At 37.7% G+C, this 27354-nt stretch overlaps 1 protein-coding gene across 1 annotated transcript in view; it reads right to left on the bottom strand.

Moving 5' to 3' along the window:
• glceb (glucuronic acid epimerase b) overlaps positions 1-27354 on the bottom strand; it is a 63966-nt gene that overhangs the window by 16957 nt on the left and 19655 nt on the right. Inside the window, exons 2-3 of the mRNA XM_059347046.1 lie at positions 18359-18473; positions 6676-7205 (exon numbers count right to left, since the gene is read on the bottom strand). Of these exons, the coding sequence (XP_059203029.1) occupies positions 6676-7192 (517 nt within the window). The 5' untranslated portion in view covers positions 7193-7205; positions 18359-18473. The remainder of the gene's footprint in view (positions 1-6675; positions 7206-18358; positions 18474-27354) is intronic.

The raw sequence follows: 27354 nt of genomic DNA, 5'->3' as shown, positions 1-27354 counted from the left end.
TTTTGCAATAAAAATTACTGAAATGAGATGAACAGACTCTTATAGGGTAAAACAGAAGATATGCAGTTGAAAAAAGATCATTAGTTGCAATACTCACATCGTAAAATGTTCAAAATCGCAAAAATATCATACTGTGACTTAAGTGTCCTGATAATATCATATTGTGCGGCCACTGGATTTGAACCTCTATTGTCTACAAATCTGGAACATCTACTTTTGGTATACTTTTGTCACTTTTAACCCATAAGCAAGGAGTTTCACCAAAATCCTCCATTTATTCTTGATCCCCTCATTTTCTTTGACTATATGTACATTACTGTGAAGAATTCATCCACACAGATTCATTCCATTGCACAAAGGTTTTTAATATCTTTCACTTTGAAATGGAAAGAAATCAATACAAAGTGACTTACAGATGACTATCAATAGGTTGTGGGAGCAGTTCTTCCTCCCTGTAATATTCCTTCATTGTCGTGGTTGAAGTTGAGCTACATTTCTGCCTTTGCACGTGTTGTATAAATGAATGGCCAAGAATCTGAAGGCATTTTTTTTATTAGACCTGTTTTGTTAAGCAGACAACAAGCGCTCAAATGTCTGCTCGAATAAATTATTAGGTATAACGAGCTATTGTTTGTCTATGTCAGGGAAAACTTTTTCCCGACATTGTCAGTGCAAGTCCCTATGAGGTTTGAGTGTTACTGGTGTGCACTATGCATAATTAAAACCCTGTTAGCAACAAACAAAAGGCAGCCTGCTTCATGACAAAAACATTGAAGTGATGCATCTGAAATATGCGTTTCAACATTACTAGTGGGGCATAAATGTATGTCTCATTTTAATGTTTATTTTTTAAAAGGGACCAGCACATAGCACAGAGCAAAGCTACTTTTAAGTAGTAAAGCCGTCACAAACAACTCCTGATCGAGAACTGATGCATTTGGTTTATGTATTCATAAATGCACATGCACACACACTCATATTCCCACACAGACACACACTTTCCAATCCCATGCCAGACTTTTCTCCATGCTTGTCTTGTTACTGGTGTCTCCCTTGACAACTTAAGTCAAATGACTGTCAAAATCCTCACACTGTAACGCTGTGCTACTCACTGAATAACACTAAGTAATCCATGTGGAATTGACTGTTAAGCCTCCACATATTTTCATGACTCCAGAGAGCTGACTTTCTAGAAATCTGAAAAACTAGGTTCTCTGCCAATTACAGTAGACTCTAAGCCCACTGATGTTAATACAGCCGCAAAAGCACGACACCATCTCAGTGTTATGCAAGCTTTGTTTGACCTCTAGTTGGTCGGCAAGAATGGAGCATCTGGATGAAGGTGAGTAGACATTATAGCCCCACTAAGCAATATGTTTAATATTAATATTGAACCGAATGACTCACTTATTGGGTGAGAGGGTTGATTGTCGTGCTGAGAATTCAGAACCAACTAGGTCTTTGCAGCTTTTAGTTTCTTTGTTTCCTCAGTTGGTGGGAACCAAAGTAGAGCTAAAAGGCCAGTAATAGTCAGAAACATGGTGACATATCTTTATTTTGCTTCGCGTCTGCTGGCTATATAAGTAAACTGGTGAATTTGCTTACACATTATCCACAAATAACCAATTAGGGTTTTTGTTTGTGTGTTTTTTGGAGTCTTTCTGCATCCTAGTGGCCAGAAAAGCTTAATAAAGCTTTAGCTTTTGCATGATCGCTTGGTGATGCAGCTGGGTACATCATGAAACACGAAAACAACACAGTCATTTATTTAACTGGATACACCACTTTTGGCTCGTAAGTGTTTCACAGAACATAGGTATTGAGCACAGCAGCAGTTGGCTGTAACCCAGCCCCAGAATGAGTGTAATCATTAGGGTTTCCGTTGTGGGATAATTACAGGTTTTTTACTGGGAAGATCTGTTGAAGTACTAGATATTTAAATCTCTTCGGTCTTAATGTTTGTTGAAAATGATACCCTTTGAACTACATGCTTCACTGCTGTGAAAAAAATGCAAGAATTGAAGTGTCTTGAGTTATGGATTTTTTGTTTGTTTTTTTTGGTTTGTTTTCAAATAGTTTTTATTCTACTTTATTTTATGTGAGAATATGTAGGCTAGTACATGTAGTTGTATTTATATATTCTTTGTCTTGTTATTATGCATGAGAGTCTACTGACCAGACTTTTAAAAAAAATCTGGAATATAATATATAAACAAAATAAATACATTTGATTTAAATAAATCAACATGCCTCGATGGGTTCATTCTTCATATAGTTGGCCTATCAATTGTTTTTAATAAACACAGAAAATGTTTTGACTGCAATTACTCCTGTTTATCAGTGGCATTGAATCTTCCAGGACCAGTTTTTCTAACGGAAAAACCTTAGTAATTATACGAAATACCACATGTTTTGTGGGTGCATGCCTACTGGAAAACAGCCCAGAGGAAAAGAATAATGTCTGCACACTGACACAGTATTATTTGACATGACACAGGTTGAACTGGAACCCAAATGTTGTCTGCTTAAATTAGGTTGTGGTTTTGCCATTGTGACCTAGCTGTAACCACAACAGTTTGCAACCGTGTCCTGGATTCACAGACTATTCGTCTGAGTCCTCCTCTGCTTTCACTAGGAAGCGCCGCATCCATCTTAGCAGGTTGAGTGTGCACAGGTGTGAGGTTAGGAGAGATCACACGTCATGCATGTGTTTGCACCAAGAGTGTAATTTAGAGTTTCTGTGTTTTATCAAGCACTTAAAAGATTAGCAGACGAGCTTCACCAGTGTGTGTGTCTGTGTTTGTGCAAATGTTTAAGAGACGCCGTTCTTCAATAGAACAGGGAGTAGAGATAAAGACGGTTCAAATAAAAAGCTAGAGACACAAAAAACGAGAAAGTGATTTAAGAGGGTGCTGTTAGAGAGGATTAACTACTTCCACTAATGATAGTGCTCTGGCTGCTAGAGTTTCATTATTCTCAACTGTTGTTCTTTGTCTGATGGAGTCTCTGCTGCAACAAGACTTCAATTTCTAACCCTCTACTATAAAACCACGAGCCCTACAGGAGATGTGACAAGTAATGGCACATAAAAGTGCAGCACTTTTATGACTATCTAATAATAAAAAAACCTTGAGAGCATTTTTTCTATTCAAAGACTGGCTGGGAATTTCAGACTAATTTATCTGAAATGCTCTCAATTGAAAGATCTTTTCTTCATCCCAACATTGTCAAGGTTTAAAGAAGAGAGTGACTGCTTGAGCTTTGACTCTCTTTGACACAAGTTACATCCCTACAGAATAGAGCCCAGGCGAAGAGTGATGTAACACAGCTATCACGACATTTAATGAATATTGTTGAGGGTCGTGTTAAGTAACTTTTCCATGGGTAGCCGGGGTGTGTTGGGAGTAAAATGCTCCCATGACCTTGTTTCAGCTCTGTGGTAACTTGGACTGTGACAGGCTAATTAATGAACTGCTATTTTCACCTATAAAAATATGCTAAGTTGAAGAGAGATGTGTATGCTTGAGCGTGTGGAGTGTTAAATAGCAAGGAGCCTTGGGCTTAATTAATGGACCTTGTTAAATTGTGTGTGTGTGTGTGTGTGTGTGTGTGTGTGTGTGTGTGTGTGTGTGTGTGTGTGGTTAAAGAAGTGTGGATGCGTTTCCTCTATTTTGTACTAAAAGAAACGGCAGGAAATGAGAGGGTGAGAATAACTTGGCGTCCCGCTGCTCAGCCCAGAGGTACTAACAGATTTGGCTGGATTCCCATCTGACCCATTTCCTTCTATATATGTTCCCTCCCATACATGTGTTGCACTTGGTCCAAAAGTGGGACTACAGTTCACATTGCAAAGTAATGAGAAGTACAAAAATAAAAACAATGCAATTTATTGAAAATCAGCTAAACTCACTGGAACTAAATGTCCAAATGTGCTGTCAGGCTTTCTGACCAGCCTCATAATTCAGTATTCTCTGCATCCGTGCGAGCATTACAGCCTCCGAAAGAGTGCTTAACAGAATGAAACACACCCTTCTTGCAGATTTTACTATAAAAAACAAACAAACTACTTTGTGTGTTGTTCTGTTTGTGTGATGGACAGAAAAGCAGATTTGTGTCACAAAAGCCAATGTGGGGAAATTGCACAATCCATCTCAGGAAAAATACCTATTTACTGCTGGCAAATTGCTCTTGCAGACACTGGCCATCATTCCTCATCAAGCTAACCTCAGGAACTGACACTTTGCCAGTGAATATATCACCTTTGATTACATCTCCGGACCAAAACAAAAGCCTGCATCTTCAGTGGAAAAGGACTAAAGTGGCGGAATAACTATGAATCTCCTACTTCTGTTATTTTCACTTATAAGACTGACATGTTGGAACATGTTAGGAATATTTCAGGTCACTTAAGAAAATTACTATATTTAAACAGGGTTCTTGCAGCTTTTCAAGAGTGAAATTCAAGCACTTTTAAAAAGGTACCAACCAAAAATATCCAGACTCTCAAAGTCTTAATCGCATTTTAAAGTTCGACAGTAATGAAGAATTCCTTTATACCCACTGCAATCAATTAATATTGTCACTTTGTGTTTATCAGCTGTTCAAATTAACTTTAATTGTATGTTTTGATCATTACATGCTTGCCAATTCATGAGTCAGGGATCAAAAGAGGACTTATCTGAGTCATTTTTAATTATCTTTTTCATCAGTCAGCCTGGCATATTGCTAAAGTGATTTTAAAATCCTTATGTTCTCTAGTAGATGATGAGCAGGTGTGATATTTAGCAAGCTACCCTTAATAATGCACGCACAATGTCAAAGATCAGAGGATGTGTGCACAGTCTGAAAGCAGATAACTGTAGTTCTCGTCCACTCTGCTCTGCTTCTAGTGTGAGGCTCCAGGAGAACAAACAAATATGAACACACCAATAGACTGCTGAAAATCTATTTTTATTTTTTAATTTTTTTTAAATTAAATCAAATTCAAGCGTTTTCCAAACTTTGAAGACTTTGCACAAACCCTGTTTTGGGTTCCTGGTGTGATAGTGTTTCTTTTCTTCTGGTGGCTCTAGCTTTTTGACAATAAAAGAAGCATAATGAATATCTATTTTGTAATTTCAGGCAAGTTTACAGGGTTACTTCTTCAAGCGATCGGGGAATTATATTGATGACAAAGTGCTTTGAACTAATAGCCTTTTAAAATGAGCTATTGATCCTTCTTGGTAATTATTTTAAAAGGGATGTTGAAAGGAAAACAACTTTAAAGATGGACTCAAAGTGTGGAGGAGCAGGGAAGGAAACACTCACTTAACAGACATCCAACAAGATATCTAGAGAAATGCCGAGTGTGTCTCAGTGAAGAAAAGATACATTTTTAAATTGACTTCACATAAATCACGCTTGTAGTGTTAAATAAAGGCTAATAGCATTTGGGAACAGGTGGCAGAGATTGAGTAGGTGCTTTTGAAATTTGATCTATCCTGTTAATCAAGTCTTGATTCACTTCCTCACAGATAAAATAGACCATTTAAGATGCATCACTTAGCTGAAATAGACCTCATTAAGTAAATCATATATTTCTCAGGGACATAGGTATTATTAAACACCTAAAAAAAGCATCAAAGTCAAGACAATGAACTGCCTATCTGCAAGAGACCATTGACATTACATTAATGTGCTTCTGTAGATATCTTTGTCTGATTATTATGATAATAACGTTTGAAATCTGCGCTCACATGATCATCTTGTTCATGGAAAGGTTTTGCAGTCTAGTTTGGAACAAACCTCTTTAAGTAAATCATATGTTTTCATCATGTTTGCATAGAAAACATGTCAAAATCATTCAAAGTTTAAAATAAAAGACACTGTTGATAAAGCTTTGGGCACCATGAAGGGAAAAATTAGATAAATGTAAATTGTAATGACAAATATACTAGTTTCAATATTTTCCATGTTTACTTTGTTAATTTACTTTTTATATGAATGTTAAATATTTTGTGTTCTGCATCTTGTGTTATTATAAGAAAAAATGCAAAAACAATGTATTTATTACATGTGCACAGAAGTGACACAATGTGAGAAATAATTTGGCAAAAATGTTAAAAATGTTGTCCTATGACTGGAGTATTAACTTCATTTGGACATTTTCCACATCCTGTTACCTTTTGCATGCAATAAAGTGATTCCGATGGCATTTTTTGTGTAAGTGTGAGATGAGGCTGTTGATAGTAGCTACGCACATTTGACATTGCTTTTAAAAAAGCATGGACTCAAAAGCACTAAGACATTCAGATTTGTTTCTCTACTATCTACACTGACAGTACAAGGTACTAAAAACTATTTAAGACTCAACCATTTTGAGAAACTTGGCAACCACATTTTAACATAACATTACATAACATTTGTTTTAGAGGCAAATAATTGTTTGACCATTGAAACAATGTAAAAGATTACAATTTTGTTAGGTTACTACAATAAAGCTTTTATTCTTATCTATTTATTTCATATTTTCAATGTAAAAACTGTGTAAAACTGCAGAGCAACTTGATTACTCAAAATATAAGCAACCAAAAGCTTATGCTACATTTAAAATTAGTGTTGATATTCATACTAAGATGCATAGTGACTCAAACTGTAAGCATCACTATGTGAAAATTAAAGATCTGAAAGTCTTACCTTCCACTCCACTGATGCACTTCACACGATCGCGGACCTCCACATTGTATCCCTCAAATGACATGAAGACCCCATCGGGGTGGTAGGGCTCACGCTGCGTGTAGACCTTTGAATAGCTGTGCTGGAACTCAAACCGCTCGTAGCCGTCGTACTGCACCACTTTGCCGTACACCTCAAAGTATTTCTCCATCCAGCTGAAGGGCAGGTAGATCTCCCCGCCATCTCGTCGGCCTTTGATTGTATTTTCATCATTGATCAGGCAGTCGATTTCTTCATACTTGATCCCTGTGACGACCCCGGCAACAGGCGGGGGCTCCGGAGGTTGTGGAGGGTGCTGCTGGCTGCTGATGCTAGCATCCCCCACCTTTGGGCTTGGCACCACCAAAGCCGCACGGGGCAGGAAGCGCAGGGAGGTGTCACTGGAGCAGCGGTTCCACAGCAGCACAGTGATGAGCGTGAAGAGGGCGCATATAACGATGAGGGTCTTGTAGTTCACCCGAGCAGCCAGGCAGCGCATGGTCACAACTCGCCTGCATGACACAAACACAAGGGGTACGTTAGAAGCATTTTACGATCAATCATTTGTTGAGAAACGGTCAATTTACATGTAAACTACAAGTCTGAGCACTGTGGACCGTACAGTCTATCTTTTTTGAAGCCCATTAAACAGTATTGACTAATCATATCCTACTTATTTGAGATTATTGGAGAAAAAAGGATAATGTGAAAAAGGTGAAAATCTAAATGCAGTGAAGTAAATTCAGTCTTGTGCAACTTTCATATTACATTGAGTACATTTTCATGTTATTTTTACCAGGTTTCTGCCTTTAAATGCAGCACATCAGACTTCTCCTCCACCCCTGACTGTGAGCCGTGACTTTACAAAACACTTTTTATTGATGCAGCATTTGAACCGACAGTGCAGTTAGAAGGACAGGCTGTGTGTGCAGTCTGTGCTGTCAGAAACAATAGGTCTGAATTTCACAAATGGTCGAATGTTTAGCAGTGGAAACAACCTATCTAGACGTCTAGGCCACTTAGTATCAGTGTCAGTTTGAGTCAGACATTAAATAAAATTATTTTGAAAGAAATTATATTTCCTTTCATCCTGCAGCATTTATGTCAAAGTGAGCACCGTTTGAAGTCTTTGTCAAGCACGTGTGCATTTCAAATGCTGATTAGAAATCCATACACATGAACAAGACAGCAGCGTTCTACAGGAGAAATCTAGCCGGGTAAAATCTCTTATCTGTAGTACCTTCATGACTGAAAACATGGTTTCTGGTTTACATGAGGTTTGAAAAAAAAATAGGAAAGTCTCCCTCTTATCTCCCAAACAAAGAAGAGTTGTATCTAACTCAATTGACATGCCTTACTGTCAAGATGGTGGTAAATATAACAAGGATGGGAATTTATTCATCCTGTATTGTGCCTAAATTTAATACCATACCAACCAAAAACATTATATATATATATATATATGGTTTGTATGGTAAATAACACTGCTATGCAGCAGTCTACAGTACAAATTTTATCCAGTGATTCTCACATAAAACACTTCATAAACACAAAAGTGTGCTGCTTGGAACAACTTTCCCTAAATAGATGACAGGTTGTAATTTGTGTCAAACACACATTTTTGCTCACTTTTGTCTGGTGAAAAGTCTGTAGATGAGTCAGACACACATGAGGACATAGTTAGTAAAGGACAGTCCGTTGATAATTAAGACTGTACACTCATGCAACAAAAATTGCTCATATATAAAAAGTGGCAGGTTTGTGACCAAAAATACGCTCTAGATTGTGCTCTCCTTTACTTCCCAACAAACAAACCATAGTCCACAACTAGTCAGTTGTTCTACTCGTTCATCATTTTTTACATCTTGTTTTTGGACTCATTAAGTCACTTATGATCCTCATTGCAATTCAGAAACTCTTCTATCCCGCATCAGGGTTCAATGCAATTAAAGGAGTAGTTCAAGCATGTTAGCTTAGCAGCTTAAAAACAGGGACAGGGAAAGAGCTCCATCCAAAGGTAGTAAAATCTAGTAGTAAAATCAGTTAATCTAAAAGCTTGCTAATTAATAAATGATATATTGTTTCTTTAGGCCTTACAAAAAGTGTAAAAATAATAGAGGCAGAGTATAATTAAGTCCTGCCAACACCTGATGGCAAAGCAATCTATCGCTCTCCACTCTGTATTGGCTGAAGGTGCCTCCTTGTCAGTAAAATGTCTAAAAGCTGCTGTGTGGTAGAATACACTACAATCAGGGTGAACCCATTACTAAGTTTGTATATGCTGCCAAACGGAGAAAAAAAACTGAGTCTTTAAGAACACAAAAGTGCATTTAGGCAATAATACTTGAGGCATCAGCAGTGAGAATGTGAAAACTGCAGGATCCTGACACTCAGTGTGCACGGTACATGTGCAACAAGCATTTTGTCATCAAGTCATTAATCTAAATGTTAGTTTTAGGCTAGCTTTATTTCTGTTCTGTACAGCATTTATGAGAATATCTACCTTGTCATAATAGAATGTGGATAAATCAGAAATCTACTCATGGTTGCAAGTGCCTTAGTTTGTTAACACTTGGCTAATAATAGCTTTCTTTCAGCCGGCTTGTCGTCTCTGGTGCTACGATGATCCTTTGACATGCTCAATTCTAATGGTTTTAAATAGATACAAGCATTTTGTCAGCTGTTATGTGTATATTGTGGCACCAATTGTTTTCCCCTCCAGAGGGAGTGGTTTTCATAGTACGATGTGCTGTGATCTGTCTCTATTTAAAAACTGTTATAGGGGAGTTATGTGCCAGACTTTTCATAGTCCGTATATGCAGTGTTGAAACAAATTTAGAGCTGCATGGTAATTGCAGGTCCCTTACATCCTCTGGCCATTACCATTTTGAAAAGTTTACACCGTTACCAACAATTAAGTTGTATATTGATATTTCTCAATCCAGTCTTAACAAACATTTTCACTTTTATAAAAGGTTACTGCCACCACCATTTGCACAAATTCCTGTTTAATTTTAAGGTTTGCTGGCAGCATAATTGTATATGAATGAAGTCATCAAACAGGGAGACATGATCCTGGATGAATCAGTTGGGAGCCTTGTTTTCATGTCCTCTGTGTTCTTCTGGCATTTTCACCAAACCATTGAGAAATCAATACACATACTGAGGTCTCCTCCTCCACACTAATTACATCTCACTGCTCAAAGAATTCACTATAACAGTGATGACAGAGTCAGGTCCTCAGATGACAGAGGCAGGGGGAGGAAAAATCATTATTCCCCAAGTTCATTTCAATATCCCACCTTAAACTACACACTACAAAAGGTCAGCTCAATTAATGTGCATTAATTGGACGATAGCAATGTCCTAGAGCATTGCAGAGTCAAATTATAGAGCTAGTGGCCTCTTGAACAAAGTTAATGTCTGAGACGACTCTTACTAAATAGGAAAGAGTGCTTCAGGAGCGCTTTAAAAGCAAATGTTGAGGGAGTGAAAGTTGTAGAAGATGAAGAATAGCCTCCCTGTAAATTAAGGCCTAGAGGTAAAACGGTTAAAGCTAAATGCAGGATTTAAGTTGTGCTTTTTGAGATGTGTAGTGTGTATGTGAACATACTTCTATGATACACAACTGAATCATTTACATTCCACAACAAAAGGAAAGAAAATAATCTCTCTTTTTGCTGTTGTCTCGCAGACATAAACTATTGCCACATAATAAAAACTACCATTGATATTTAGAGGAATAAAAGCTTAGTGCTGTGATAAAAGACTGGGCTGATGGGAGCTCTGACAATGTTAAAAATGCGAGGGAGAGGGTCTGGAGACACCCTGAAAAATAAGTAGGACCGGCCTTGTCAGGGAACCAACTATAAATAATTGGTTCTTTTTATAGTGATTCTTTGCCTGTGTGGAGCTCAGGCTCAAGGTGGATAGACTTAGACTTAAGCACTTCAGCATGGAGAGTATCCTAATGCCTCATACTCACTACGAGACGATTCGTCTAATGCCATGTTCCATTTCCTGAACGTAATTGACATCTAGCATGCTGGGAGAGGAGTGAATGTCACGGGTTACAAGATGCAGTATGTTTGTGAATCAAAAACTATGAATGTTTTGATTCAGGATTTATCACTCTCTATATCTCTATTTCTCATCCACACATAAATAGACATGTGTTCATTTACCACATGGTTGAAACCAGCTCTAAAGGTTGAACGTTGAGGTCTACTAGTAACTAAAGATGAATATTTCATTTAAAGAAGAGAAAGAGAGACTTTGCAAGCAAGAAAATTCAACTAAAGAAAAATCTGACAATTTGCTGCATTTCTCAATGCAATAAATTAAAAATAGCAGATAAAACTCAGCAACATTTAAAAAGAGCAAGGACACACTATCCCACACTGTTGAAAGTTCACTTTTCAGACAGTGATATATTTGGCAAGGCGTCTTGCAAATATCACGCCTGGTTTATTACAGCAAAACTCACTGAAGACACAGTTGAAAGAGCTCAAAACACGGAGGCTAATCTTCTCAAAGCAAGGTAGCGACAGAGCAGGGTATTCTGGCCTGAGCCCATTTCAAACCTGACCTAAACCAGGCATGTCTATAAAGGAGTGTTGGCTTTTAATAAGAAAGTTAAAAGCAGTCTAAACTGGGGTCATTGCTTCCTTTTATAATGTTGTTTATCTATACTAAATTGTGCCAAGTTACATTTAATACCGTTTATGGGGGAAAACATGTTATTCAGATTCCAGGACAGAACTAAAAGCAGGCAGTTGCAAATAATTGGTATGGACTCTGGAACACAAATGCTGAGACAGTGATAGGCTGCTATCTTCAGGTCAAATTAAGTGCCTTAAACCTGCATTGTTTCTAGTGGCCAGCAGGGGGCGACTCCACTGGGTACTAAAATAAGTTTTCTTCTATGAAAGTAATTTGGAAAACGACCCTGCTTGTCTTATGTATTTTTAAAAACATTTTGGTTGTCTAAAAATGTCTTCTTCAGCATTTAGTTACACTAAAAGACACTTCTCCCTAGCTCCACCCTCTCACCCAAATAAGGTCACCTTTGGCTTCAAAAATATCAATATGGCAAAGGTCAAAATGACAAATTTGTGGCTTCAAAACCCAAACCAGTGGGTGACGTCACTATGACTACATTCAGTACTTTTATACAGTCTACGACTGTTTTAACCAATGGGACCTGGCAACACAGCACAGGGGGCACAGGCAAAAAAAAATGCTGCACAGTCTGGCAATAAAGTTGAACCTGGCTCTACTGTTGCAGCTGTATTGACCAATGTTTTCGTAGGGGTTAGGTATAGGAATTCATAGGTTTTCCACAAAATTTTGTCCCGTTGTTTGAAGTTATGTCTTTAAATTGTGTTTTTTTAAGCCCGAAACTGTTCTTTTTTCCCCAACCTTAGGATGCTGCTTTTGGTGCCTAAACATAAGGAAGTGGTTGTGGTGGGTAAAACTAACCATTTTACAGCATTACAGTGGTTGAGACGTAAGGTATAACAATGGTCATGTGTCAACAATGTGTCATTTTGCTGGAAATCATACAAACCCATTCATTAGAATATGCTGTTTTAATGCAGGGCTGTTTTCAATCTAATCCCTGTTTAGGCAATAGATCTCATAAACTCAGACTAATAATCTTTTATTTTATGTCCCGTTAACCAAGTTGACAAAAACAATTCAGATGAACATTGTTATTAATGTCCTTCTTACTGTGTTCCCACAAATGAGGATGTTTGTAAATCCCATCTGCTGCTTATGCATGAGTTAATTACAAGGCAAACAAACAACGTTTAGCTAGTTGCTCAGACAGTAGCTACATTGTCTCTGGTGCATTTTGACCCAAATTCACTTACATCTATTAGGAGTCTGTACTCACAAGAAAAACAAGTGCATCACTTGTTGTTTATTCAACAGCTCGGTTTTCCTGACAAGAAACCTCTTCAGTTGTTCGAATAATGACTGTCCTCACTCAGAAGCAAAGACAGGAGTTGTGTGGTGTGTTGTACGACCACGTAAGCTGTGGAGTGGATAGCTGAGAGTACAACGTGTAAGAATTAATCACTATTAATCACATATATATATAGATTTTTATTGACCAAAAAGGCATTTTTACCCCTAACCTTAACCACAATCTTTCACCATTTTTCACAATCTAACCTTTAAGTAGTTTTCAGACATTAACCACAGAGGTGGAAGATCTATAAAGGCTTTGGAACATCATTTTTATTTTTATCGTTTAGGTATGAGGATGGTTTATAAGATGTGGCTGGACCTTTGTGTAATCCACTTGTTATCTGCTCAACTCGGGAAGTGTTTCATAGATGTAATCCCTCTGGTAATAACACCGTTTTGATCTGGAAGGAAAACTACACTGACATAAAATATATTAAAAAAAAGACAGATGTAACTGGAAAGGAGGTGAAAGACAATCCTGATGGAGGATAAAAGTCTTCCATGCTTGACAGATTACGGAAAAAGAAACTGAAAAACAAAAGAAGCTTTTCAGTTAACATGCTCTCAGTGTCCCGCCTCAGGAAGCTGAAGAGTGCTTGATTTTTTTTTTTCTCCTCTCTTTACATGATCAGGAAGAATGTAAAGTGAGTTAGGGCCATTTGATTACCTCATCCCTACGTAAACAATTCATTCTGTTGTAATTGGTACAAGATTAACGGCATGATAGTCACTGTTAGAGGGAAACAAATGCTATTTTATTAAACAATTCCAAGATGGTTACATTGTGTGTAATGAACAAAAAGTACAGTATTAAACAAATCACAATCTGCCAGTAAATCCCATCTGACTAAGAGTTTAATGATCTCTGGCTGACAAGTCCTACATGATACTGCTGACAGCTTCACAGACTAACAGGACGAGCAACTTCACAGTGTTGAACTCCTGAGGTCCCAGGGTGTTTGGCTGTCCAGCTTTTTGCTGCTACTGCAGATCAGCAAAGGCTTTAGACTTTGATTGTGAGCATTTGCCTTTGAGCTGTGATGGACTGTAATAGATGAGAGATCTCTGGGTGCCCTGATCGTTGCTTCATCAAATGCAGCCAGTGATCCCCTGGCTTAAAACTACGGGTATTAATTCTGCCTGACAAAGACAACACATGCAATTATTTGGACATTTTTATCCCACAAATCCCCATTAGCAAGTCTGGGGAAAAATCTAGCAAGTACCCAATACTACGATTGTTTTTTAATTATGAGAAAGGGTAATGTTTTTTTAAGAAGGTCTGATGAAACAGCAAAAAGACATCGTGACCTTGTTAAATCCACTTCAAGTCAAGCCAGTTGCTAATCTCTGTTCTGGTCCCCAGTGAAGAACCTACAACCTTTAACAACATGTCGAAAATGCTGCAGCAGCGAGCATAGGGATGGGTGAATGGAGTTGTTTTTCTTCTCATGCTGTCCTCTGGCGTAAAAATCATGAGCAGTCATCACAGCAATAAAAGCTGAGTGCTCATGAGCCACCCTTGGGGAGCTATTGGAGCAGAAGCCGGTGTATGCGTGAGATGCAGGTGTTGTAGCCCTAACTAAACTCCTGACATTTTCACTGCTCTCTTCCACGGGTGAAGTAAGGTAGAGGTTTGAGACTGCCTGTAAATTATCAGCTTATGCTGAAGCTGTGAGGCATGTGAGCTCTTGTGGAGATGGTGTGTGAGTGTGAGCATGTGTGTTTGTGTTTGTGTGTGTATGTGTGTGTGTGCGCATATGTATTGTGGGTGTCCATTGTGGTTGTGAGCCTGATTATGATACTGTGTAGGCATCGGGGTGAATTCAACAACTGACGGGAAGAAAATAACTTGCAATTTTATTCCACAGCCATTTAGTATGAGAGTAGAACTGCTATAAATCTCTTTTTCCACACTCACATCCTTGTATCTTTATACATTATAAAATCGAAAGAAACAGATCAGACAGATCTGTCTGTCACAAAATATGTTAACACTCCCTCCCAGGCTTCATTTAAAACATTTCTATAACAGATGGATCACAGGGATTAAAAAATAAAAAAATAAAACTTGCTGTTTTCATAAAAGCTGCTTAACAACAAGGCTGAGTTACAAATAATTTAAAAGCCAGCACTGATCTGTCATTTATTCAGTCTTTCACTTTTACTTTCAAGGTGCAGAAGCCTCTTGTGATTGTGTAATATGGCATTGAGTCAAGGTTTAATAAAAAAATGTTGGGAAAGTATACTTGGTAACAACATTGTAATTTAAAAAATGTGCAGAATCTGCAGTTACCTGTTTCAGCCTGTCCATTGTGTCTGCAGGCTGACTGCAGCTGAAAGCACAGAGCTGCAGCCAGGGCGAGCAGCGAGGTCTGCATATTTATGGAGCAGCACTGGGGACTCACTTCAAGGAAAACTGCTGGTCTCACTGCAACTAATGTCTCAGCAACAGCCACTAGATTTGTTGTGAGGGTCGTTTTAAAAATCAAGTTGCTAAAAGGGTCTTACATGTCATCCAATCTAATGACCCCAAGGCTGAAACTATCAGTTATTTCCATTATAAATTAATCTTATCTTGAGGGTTCATACAGCTTTTTAGAAGCAAAATTCAAACAATAATTTCCTTTTGAAGGCTTTATCGAGACATCTAAATTATTATTATAAATACTGTTGCAAAAACAGTTTACAAAAGTCCTTGATACCCACAGCATTCAATAAAAAATTCCACTTCATTTAATTTTAGCTGTTTATATCAACTTTGATTGTATGCTTTGACCATGGTTATTTAATGCTCGCTAATTTTCAGAGTACAGGATCAACAGATAAAGCAGCAAGTTCAGACAACTGTTCAAACAACAAAGGATGAAATGAATAGAATGATTTCATTATGCCAGAAGAAGAAATTATTTAGAAAAATGTTGTGCTGCTCAAGGCAATTAATTCAGTTCTTTTACTTATTTATTAAGGGTCAGGGTCAGCTCTGCGCCTTTGTGAAATATAACAAAGACTTTTGGTTTACATGAATGTTTGTGTAGATAAAGCAACAGATCTTTCAAAGAGGATATTCAAATGCAAGCATATTACAAACCATTTTCCAAACTTTCAAGACTTGGTACAAACTATTTTTGATTAGTTAATTCATTGTTTGGTTTATAAAGTGCCCCGAAATTGAGAAAAATCTTAATTTCATAAAGTCTAATGAGACATCTTCCTTCACTGTGCAACAGTCCCAAACCCTGAAATATTCAGTTAACTATAACATAAAATGAATATAGCCAGGATCTGAAACTGCAATCAGACAATGCGTGCTTGAAAAATAACTTTAAATGATTAACCAGTTATGAAAATAGATTCTGACAATTCTTCTATCAGTACGCTCATCGATTAATTTACTTTTTTTGCAGCTTTGAGTGACACAGTTACAAATCTGCTAACGCTGCAGAGGTTTTGAGTGTAATCCACCCACTCACCATTAATCTGTAAAACGTGCATTTAAGACCAAAACCTTTGTGCTATTTCAGGCCTGCAAATAAGGTATGGCCACCTTTTCAAAGGATGGCACATGCTCGGCTAACAAACCATCCCAAACACAATACACCAACAAGTTAACTTGCATCACTGCTCAATAATAAAGCTTTGTTTAGAGGCAGCCCAGAAGTGAGTAAACTGCTTTGAAGTTAATGCGCCTGTGAATTTTATCTCTAGTAGGAGGATTAAGCAGGTCGTTCCCAAAAAGCTTATAACTGAGACCTACTGAGGGATTAAGCAAACTCTTGACAAATGGAGAGGAGACAAGAGAGAAATATATAAACGAGGCCCTCTGCATCGTTTAAAGAGGCAGGTCATGCCAGCTGCTGGTCCCACAACATCATAGAAACAAATGCAGAGTGAAGAAACAGGGAGGGGCGGTAAGCAAAGAAAGGAAATCAAAGAACTGCTGCATCCAGAATATGGAATTTGTAAGTTCCAGTAGTATAGGGAGGGAATGGCACTTTACATTAATTGTGAATTTGGGGTTTAATAGTCTGCATGCCAAGTGTTTAGTCCCTGCATTCTAATTACTTTAGGTTCACACAGCATTTAATATTCACAACAATTGGTGTGCTGAGGTGTAATCAACAAGCTAAGCTAAGCTAAATGACTGACTCACTCATTTTAAGGGTAATGTTGGTAATCTATGCAATATGTATTTATGTTTGTATTGTTTTTTTAGGCCTGGGCAACATTATCTTGTTGTCAGATATCACTGATTTCTATTGGTGCTGAATGCCGTGTTTTTGTTAGTTAATGAAGGAGGCATGAAGCCTGCAGCCTAACCAATTTCAGTACTAATAAATAAAACCAACAAAAATGACTGAAGTCTCTGCTAATTAGAAGTAATTTACACAATTATAATTTGTAATCTTTCTTCACAGGTAGGATCAGAGTAAGCCCATAAGAAGGCAGGCTGAAAACATTTTCCACATCTTTCTTGTGCTATTTGTAAATGAAAATAACTGCTTTTGTGCAAATATTGAAGGTTGTTTTTTTTTTTTTTTTTTTTTGCTTCTGTGCATTGAGCATCATTATGGGGATTTTAGTGTTCACCAAACAACTAACAAACAACCAGCCATGTTGTGCAACTAGCCAAACGTCATCATTTATCGCTGGTTGGGAAAAGAAGGTACTGTTGGGTTTATTTATAGACTCAGAGACATCTGCAATGAATGATAGAGTGCACTCAAGGTGAAATACACAGACATTTCCTGTTAAAATTTTTAAGAATATTCATTCATTTCTTACACTACACTGAAACTTTTTTACCTTATGTTTCATACAGGTCCCATTCTTTTTTAGATAATCTGTTTTTTTCTTCTTTCCGCTTTAATGATTGCTTTTAAATGTATCAAATACTATTATGTTTTATGAAAAGCATAAGCATAGTCTTGTTACTGAAATGTGCTGCATAAATAAACCTGCCTTGTCTACATGTTCCATAACTGTAAGAGTACAATTTAATACAATTATAACTTGATTTTGAAACTAATTGTACAAGAAGTTATGCAGCAATTATCGCTGTATGTTACCAAGAAAACAACAGGTTCATTAGTGCATTCACTTTGGTTGCTGATTATTTTAAAGTACAGAAATGACAATAACACACTGACCAGGTGACATAGCTGTCTTAAATATCTGCAGAAGTATAAAGTGCTGTGCCATTATCTAAAGAGTTTAACAGTGCTCTATGGGGGTGTGTGTCTCTTCATGCAGACACGCAATTAGCTATGTTATACAAGCTAATGAACCCAGCGTTAGTTCAAAGAGCTCCATCTTTCCCTATGCTATCAAAGATGATTCAGTGATGACAAGAGGGGGGATGCAAGGCTTAGGGGGCCTTGTAACAGCTATGCTTAATCATTTCATCACACAAGCAAGACTGGGCCATTTTTCACACTGAATATAAGAGCAAGCAGAAAATGTAAGATTTAATTTGTCCTTGTACTGTAGTCTAGCACAAATTGGCATGCAGGAGAGGTTGTGCTGCATATACAGTATGTTATCCAATCTCACATAGAGTAAGTTGTGAGTGAGGTTGTAACCAGGGGTTGTCCATGAGCAAAATATTCTCTGTATACCGATTGGGACATGAAGACCTTGATGATCAATATTGCCCTGAAGCAAGGACCGTATCAATATTTATACTGACCTCTAATCCATTCACAAAGAAACGGTCAACTGGCAGGACATCCTGTCGACATTCACCACCGAGTCTTTCCACCGCTCGCTTTTCTGGTGTTTTCTGCTTGCAGTTTCTCTACAACCTTTACAGGACGGAGGAGAAAGTGGAATTTAAGATAATGCATAAAAAAGGTACATAATCATGAATACATATCTGTAATTTTGAAGGCATGTGCAAGAGCATTTAAGTGTCTGTATGTGATTGAGAGATACTGCATGTTTGTCTGAGTGTGTGAACATATACACAAATTAACATATTTATAGATATTCTCCTTCCCCACTGTGTTCATGCTGTGTGACTGTTGCCTTTGTAATCACATGTAAAGTATGCTTTTCACTTGGATTTAAATTGGTGAGATTATTCATTCATTCATTACCATTAACCGCTTATCCACATTCGGGTCGCGGGGGCTGGAGCCTATCCCAGCTGACATTGGACGAGATTATTCATGTCTTATTGTTTATCGTGAAACACAACTAAAAGTATGAAAGCCAGAGCTCCCACACCCCAGAACAGTGGTTCCCTTTTTACTTGTGTTCTTAAATTCAAAGTAGGGAAGCACCGATCCAATACTGATATCAGGCTGATACAGAAACAAATAGCAGGACTGGACCTGTGACAATGGGACCGATCTACCCAATTCAATCCTATGTTTATAAATTAAAGATATCATATACTGGAATTTTAATCCCGGTCTAATTTGTTGCAGCAATTAACAGCAAGTTTACACTAGAATGATAATTGTTCATTAAAATGTTCACTTTGAAAATTTTGAATCAAGCAAATTTATATTTCTTTTTTTTGTTGTTAAATATTGTATCACAAAGTTAGAAAAGCAATGTTTAAGTCAGGCGGGATGTTGCTTTAAACATAAAAGAACGCTTTTAAGTAGAGTGGAAGTAACCCAGTTACTTCCACTCAGTGAGGCATACATTAACATTAGTAAGGATCGGTATTCAGTACCTGCCAATACCCAAGGCTCAGAAAGTGGTATCGGGACTGAAAAAGTCAGATTAGTGCATCCCCAAACCAAAGCTATATCCACTTGTAACCTTCTCACAAGATGCATGTCCATGAGATGAATAGAGCAGTCATTTCCCTATGTTTTGTCATCATAATAGGGACAATTGTGTGGACAAGAAAAACAAATATAAGTCCCAAAAACTAAACCTTTTCAGCTGCATCATTTCTACCTGCTGGCATAAAAACACCAGGTGGAGGGAAAGTTAGAAACAGTAGACAGGTGGCTGATCTATCACATGTAAAATATTCACATGGCTGACATGATTTAAAGTGTTGTATAATCGTGTAGAAGAATGAATTCCTCAGTAATTTGAGTGTCTTAGTCTAAGCAGGCCCCCATATTCTTCACATGAAATCCTTTAACAGGCTGAACGTTTCCAGAGGTAAATTATGATCGATTGCTCCTGCACACTAAGCAGCTTTTCAATACGAACTTTTCTAAAGGAAACAAAAATTACGAACTGTTGCAATTATTTTTTACTGGCTAATTATAACCTTAAATCAATGCTTCATTGACTCTGACACTGATGCTCTATAAATTAAGACGAGGAAACAAATACATAATTGTAATTGCAGCTGTGATAAATTTATAGGCTTTCCGACAGCAGGGTCATTAATGTACAACCAATCTATCAGTGCAAATGTGCTGAGAGTGACATGGATACTTTACTCTGCAATTAATCTCACCAATGTATTTCTAGCCCCCATTGAAAACAGGCCATTAAACTAAAGAAGGTGCTAAATCGCCACATCAAAGAGAGAGTATTGATCTTTTTATGAAATGTGCTTATTGACAAAGCACTTAAATTAGATATTGTAGAAATAAAACCAGCTAGGCTCCCTGTCATTGCATGCCCCCTGCAGTTTTGCAATACTTGAACAGAAAACATACGGAGAGAAAGGCAAGAATACGACAAGGAGAAATGGAGAAATCAAGAGCATCTCACAATACAATGCAATCCAATTATGAATAAGTTAAATGAGTCAAAGCATCATTCTTTCATTGCCATTGTACTTAATCCCAGTGCTACACAAGGTGCAGAGAAGAGACTGGAAGATTTCCATTTTTTTGTACAAAAACTGGGATATTGTGTAAAATGCAACCAAAACCAGAAAGCATCAAATTCAGAATTCAAGTGTACGTATATTTATAAAAACCAAAACTATCAGTCAGAATACATATCTTACATATCTGTATTTCATTAAATGTAGGTGAAAAAAAGGATTTAAAAATCATTGCATTCTGATTTTATTTACATTTTACACAGTGTCCTAATTTAGTTACTTACTGTCTTACTGTCTACTTACTGAATATGCAAAATTCCTAAATTATTAAGGTAATTTATGTTCAAAACATGTAGCTACATCCTGCCTATATGATATATACTAAAGCAGCAAACTCAGGACCTAAAAAATGAAGCAAATGTGGAAGTGTCTTAAACCTGCAATCTTTCTAATGGCCAGCAGAGGGCGACCCTACTGGTTGCAGGAAAAAGTTCAATTGCATCAATGTGTCAAATGATTCAAAATTGATGATGAATAAATAATATGAATAAATGAATAAATGTTCTACTCATTATTACTATTTTGTTGTTATGATTGCTTTAACTATGCACCTTAAGCAACGGTACTCCCAATTCTGTCGTATATTTGACTATTGAATGACAATAAAGGCTATTTGATTGATTTGATTTGATCATCCACTTCTTCGACACAGTCTATGTATATACTGTATGAGGTCTGAGAAACAAAATAAATTAAATATAATTATGCTCTGACGGCACAAAGAGAGGTTTGCATTTGCGTAACCTGCCTTCATTTGAGAGACGGCACAGGTTGTACCCAGACAGAGTGAAAAGGAAGTAGAAATGTCAGCAGTCTTAATCAATATTCCCTGGCTACTGTATGGGTGTACTGATGCCTTTTTGAGGCAGGTGTGCTGCAGGCAGATGGTGAAAAGTAGAAAATGAGAGTAAACGTCAGCCTAGAGCAGCTCATTATTCCTGGAGCTTATCCTGCACCACTCCTGCCATCTATGCATTTTCTAGGCAGCATTTCATTCTAGATATCTCCTGCTTAAAGAAGCATCTCAGTTAAGCCGAGGCAAAGTCATCAACTTATACAGAAGCCAAAATCAGTTAGTCAAAAATAACAAGCTTATCTATACTGTTATGTTTGGCCATTCAAAATAACATGCATCCGTGTTGAACCACAAGACCCATTACACAGGCAGTGCTATCGGCTTTTCACTAAACACTACACAGGGGTGGAGTGTGTTGAATGTGGATGTGCCAATAGGGTTCTCAATAAGGACTCTCTCTTTAGAAATCCCTGCATGCAACAAAAATAATCAATTTATCGGATGATCTGCATATGGTTAAAGCCACGACATGAAGACAAAAATTCTAGTGTTGCAATTATGTTTCATTGGAAAACATTTTAAACTTCATAGAGGGAGGATTTATTGCAGGTGTGCCTAATAAACTGAAAGCTGAGTGCAATATTTAGCTTATTAAGCTTAGCACAAATGAGCAGTGGTGCTATATCATACAGAAAAGGGCCATGTGTTTAATGAGTGAGGTGAGTGTTTAGACGTCTTGTAACGACATTAATAATGAGATGCAATGCATCACAGTCTGTCTGATTTAGCTCAGCAAGTGATTGATTAACTATTCTGCAAAAAACGATGTCCTGGAGGAATCCCTGCAAACAGGTAGGTATTTTAAAACAACATTTAAATGACTGAATTCAAAAATGTAAATCTTTTTGTCAGTTTAATGTATTTTCAGTTGATTGTAACAATAGTCTGGGCTTATTTGATTCTAAACATCACTTTACTTCCCAAAAAGACAATTAAAGAAAAGTACATAAGTCCTTACATATTTGATTGCAAATGAGCACTTTCAGTAGCCCCCATATCAACTATATTTAACAATCAGTACAGCAGGAAACAAAACTGATGAATACAGGAAGAAGAGCTTCATCATCCAGCCTGGCACCATTTAGTTTTTCTGCAGTTTCATTTCTAAAGTTGAAGTTGAAATGAGGTGAAGGATGAGTTATAGAAATAATCTCTTAAGGAAGCGTTCTCAAGGGCGATGAAAGCCAAGAAGCACTCTCTTCTCTCTTCAAGGTGGCTTAGCATGTGGCTCTCAAAGCTTAGCACTGCGCTGACACCATTTTCATAGCCTTTACATATTGTCCCATTCAATCGACCTTTCCTAAGCAAGGGGTTGACACCTCGCATATGAATCATGAACATCAACTTTATGGCTCTCTCCTGTGAATACATTTTGAACATTAGGCTGAGGATATTTCTTTTACGGCAGCTTGACTGAGAATGATATTAGGTCATTAATTATTCTAGTTGCTCCTCATTTGCTGCCATCCTGACACTAGCAGCCATTTATCAAGACTTGTAGTTGGGGTAAAAAGAGAGATGGAGACCCATCTGTTGGGCATTCATAATACATCCACTCTCTGGGGATTTAATGGCTGGCCAAAACACTGAATGGTCGCACCACTGATGCCTCCATGGTGCCAGCCATCGTTGACCATCTGATGCCCAAAGCAATATCCAAGAACTCTAAGTCTGCAAAGTAAGGAGCTCAATTAACTGGGATTTCTGCTTGCAGAGCTGAAGCAGTCGGATTAAATGTGATCACTTCTTATCACGCATTTCATCAACTCTGCCTATTCACACACACACGCAAACCGGAGGCATTGTGATACACACATTTCCAGATTCAATACAAATGTCAGTTCTAAGGTCATCCTTTCAATTATAGTTTAGGGCTGCGAGTGACAATTCTTTTTATTGTTGATTTATTCTGCAATGAATTGATCGTCTAGTCTTCCAAAAAATACCACTTATGAGTTCTCCAAGCCAAGGTGAAGTATGCTTTTATTTCACTTTGTTTTGTACAACCACCAGTCCAAAGCAATAGATAGTCAATTTATTGTCAAATATAAAAAAGAAAAGTGGCATTGAGAAGGTGAAACCAGAAAATAATTTTCTCAAATAGATTTTCCTCAGTCAACTCATTTTCTGCAGTTCAGGGTAGCTGCTGTATGAATATAACCTGCTCTCTCCCCAGTTGCTGTCTTCCAACATACAGTATAATCAAAAAGATTGGGTGTTGTCCATGCTTGTTATGTGTGTGAGAGATAAAGGAACAAAGAGCTACATTTAAGTTTAAATCTGTCATTATAAAGAAGAAAAGAGGACGTGTCTGTTTTCAGGCTAATTTATATCATGCATGTTTTATACTAAAGGTTAAATAAAACATACCGTCTTGAAAAGGTAATTGAAACTCATTACATATTCATAATGATCAGTCAAAGGCAATACAATCAGGCAATCTGAGGTGCATTTAATGGACTGCAATGAAAGAATACAATGCTTTCATATCAATTTAGGTCTACAAAAATCTAAGAAAAATATAGATGAAAATCAATAAGACATTGTCCAAATATAGATCTATAATCCAGCCCCCAAAAAGCCACAAACATGGGGCCCAAGCTAGTCACCAATGCTAAGCATATACTCCCAAAGCACCAGCCCCATGCCAACCTCTCCCAACTCTCAAAACATTAGGGTAATTTTCACACTGGATTTAGTGAACAAAGAGGGTTTCAGTGGGCCTGCATCACATGCTGGGAGATGCGTTGTGGTTGTCACAAGTGTTCAGGGATATAGACAGTAAAATCTGACGTTATTTAGTGGTACTTTGCATATATTTAGGGGCTCTGTTGCTCCCTCATTGTGCTTAGATTGGGTGCAGCTGTTTGCCCTCTTCTTTCCCATGCAGAGACTATGTGAATTCCCCCAAACAACTACATACTTCCACACTGACTTCACCTGCAGCTTAATAAGTTAGTAACCCTTTAAAATAAAAACATACACTTTGCATTTAGTCTTTTTAGAACACGATAACATCAGCGCAAGAGTGTCATAGTTAAAGGGTGAGGCAACAAGCAGAAACAGGCTCTGGGGAGGCGGGTGGAGTCAGTACGCAAACGCAGCACAAAGCAGAGAAACTTGAAAACTGAAGCGTCTCTGAGAGCCACTCCTGCTTTGCACTCCAACTCTAAAGTGAAGAAACTGGATGAAAGGATAAGTCTTGGAGTGGGAGGCGGCAAAGGCGAGCTTGCAAGAAGAAGCCAAGATGAAAGTAAATAAGAGTTTGGAAGTTTTTGGAAGCTGAGTAAATACCCTTGGTGCCTGTCAGGACTCTGTGGTGCTCTCTGTAGTGAACTCTGCTTTCATGCTTGTAGGCAAAAGCTGGCGATGGAAAGACTTTACCACTGGATTCAAGCAATAAGTCACAGAAGCAGCAGATAAACATACACACCCAACAAGCTTTAGCAACGGCAATAAACCAGATATGGCAGAGGAATTATTCATTATCTCATTAAGTACGTGGAAGCTAAAATTGTAAACTTATTTCCACCGAATAGTGTCAACAAGAGATATCAGTTACCAGAGATATTTCCATTTGCTGCTAGCCTAGAGTCAATCGTCATCATGTCGTGTTTGGTTAAACGGAGGAGGGCTGCTGATGATTATTTTTATTACAGATTAATCTATTTTCGTGCATAACTGATTGAATGATTGGTCTACTAAATGTGAAAGCACTGTTCATAAAATGGTAATCACAATTTCATAAGAGCACAAGATGACGTCTTCAATCTGCTTGTGTTGTTCATGTTCAGTTTACAGATGTTTAAAACAGGAAAAAAGGCAGCAAATCTTCAAATGTTCGAAGCTGGAACATGACTTGTTTGCTTGAAAAATTAAAAACTATTGATCAAATATCAAAATACCTGCCATTCATGTCCTGTAGGACCAGGTGATAAGCCCAAAATCTTCTATTCCAATACAGGTAGATGCATATCTCAGTAACATATAACTACATATATAATGATGTGTTGATATGATGAAATATTAAGCACAGAATATTTTCTGGTAATTCAAGGTTATTTTTTGGCACCCTATAATAAAAATATCGCCTCTAGCTCCTCTCCCACATGGGAGTTTTAAAACATAAAAGTTCTACTACTGTTTTTCCACATCATGATAGAAGCAATATAGAAGGGTATATATGATATACCTTTTTTAAATTTTGTATATACTACAAGATCACCCAACCCTAATTTCTTGTTTAACATTTAAAGTAAATTTAAACCGTTTCATCTCATGGGGTAGGTCTGTTGAAGCGAAATTTCACATTTTTAATTAATCAAAACAAACAAAATTATGACTTCCAGACTCCCATGACCTGAAAAACAAAACAAAAATAAAAGAGCCATACCCATAGTCCATCAAAACATATTTTGTCTTTGAAAAAGGACAGAGAATGGGCACTCATGTAGAACAAGTACAGAAAAACAACTGACATGAGAACACGTCCTACTGGCCTCTGTGATTCTGACGAACAGCTCTGAACTTGTTGGTAGCAGAGACACCTCGATGTGAGCTCTGAAAAAGCAGAGGGCTGTGCCCCAGCTGCCTTTCACATGAAGACAAGACTTGCATCTTCAGAACCTTGTTAGTTCTCTGAAAAGGCCACCGACTAGTTTGGAATATTAAGCAGCTCATGCTGTCGGAAATCAAAAGGATTTTGGAAGAGAGTGGGAAGCTTCAAAAAGGCTTTGATGGTATATATCGCTCAATCTCCTGCAGATATGACGGAATGAAGAAATAAAGATAAGGGAACAAAGAGCTTCTGAGAGAGGAGGGTGGCAGAGGTTACTATTCTCTTCTCAGAATTCTGCATATGCATATATCATTATTCCTCAATCAGAGAGGCTTGCTCTTAAAATGTCAGGACTTCTGACTGAAAAGACAGATAGCACGAGAGACAGAAAAAGAGAAAAAGAGGAAAGTGGGACACCATAATGTTTCAGGTCATTTATCAAAACAGGCACACTTAAGTAAAGCAGCTGTCTCACTTCCAGTAATGTCCAAATGTAGAGCAAATTTACAGCATTAATGAGTAAGTTACATGTCAGTGCTATAACTCCTGGTATCACTGCTTCTTTACTCTGTGCCGATAAGGAAGCATCTGCAGATATGGACACCGAAGTGTACAGATGACTCAAGATTTACTTCATGTTTCCGATATATCCTCTACTTGGAGAGGGAACAGTATCGAGGGTGTGGCGATGGGAAAATACTGTTTCCCTACGAAGGAGAGGGAAAGGAGGCAGGAAGTAGAACAGAAATCTTTGTTATGATTTCTGTGTGGGAGAGGAAGAGTTTCATCCAGTTCTCTCAAGAGGAATCTAAGGTCAGGTTCCTAATGGAATGATTTGATCACCAGCGGTCTTTGCAGGGATAATTACAGAAACACCCAGTTCCCACTGAAAGATTTAAAGACGTAAAGACACACTGTGTTTTTCTTCTCGGTGCGACTCTTAGCCAAACATGTTGATTTAATAAAGGCAATCCTGTTGCAGCGAGAAAATTAACCATCTCTTTGCACAGAGATTAGATTAAGCCTGATAACATGTCTCATGCAATACGTCCTCCCTTCACTTGCGGAAAAAATAGGTTGCTGCCCTTGAGGTTTTAATCCAGTCTTTGGTTAAAACATATCAGACTTCCATTCAATTTTGAGAGAGAAAAGACATAAAGAGTCCTAACAGAAATAATCAAGACAAAGTGTTGTGAGATTTAATATGTAAAGCACCTTGGCTCACCAAACTGAAGAATTTACCAGAAGCCAGCAGCAAGGTTGAACATGTCAGGCAACAGGAGAAGCAAATGGTATTTTCTCACTGACCTTGTCTTTGTTATATTCTGCAGGGTTACCAACAAGTGGCCTTTCCAAGCAACCTATTATTCTGTGTCCTGTCAATCTTACGTCCGCTCTTCTATAAACCCCTTCAATCTCTCTTGTCGCTTTTAGATTATTTCCTTTCGGTTTATCCTTCCA

This window comes from Centropristis striata, chromosome 2 (genome assembly GCF_030273125.1).
Source record: "Centropristis striata isolate RG_2023a ecotype Rhode Island chromosome 2, C.striata_1.0, whole genome shotgun sequence".
NCBI classification, from domain to species: domain Eukaryota; kingdom Metazoa; phylum Chordata; class Actinopteri; order Perciformes; family Serranidae; genus Centropristis; species Centropristis striata.
Note: the sequence above shows the minus strand (reverse complement) of the source record. Positions and strands in the feature narration are given on the sequence as shown.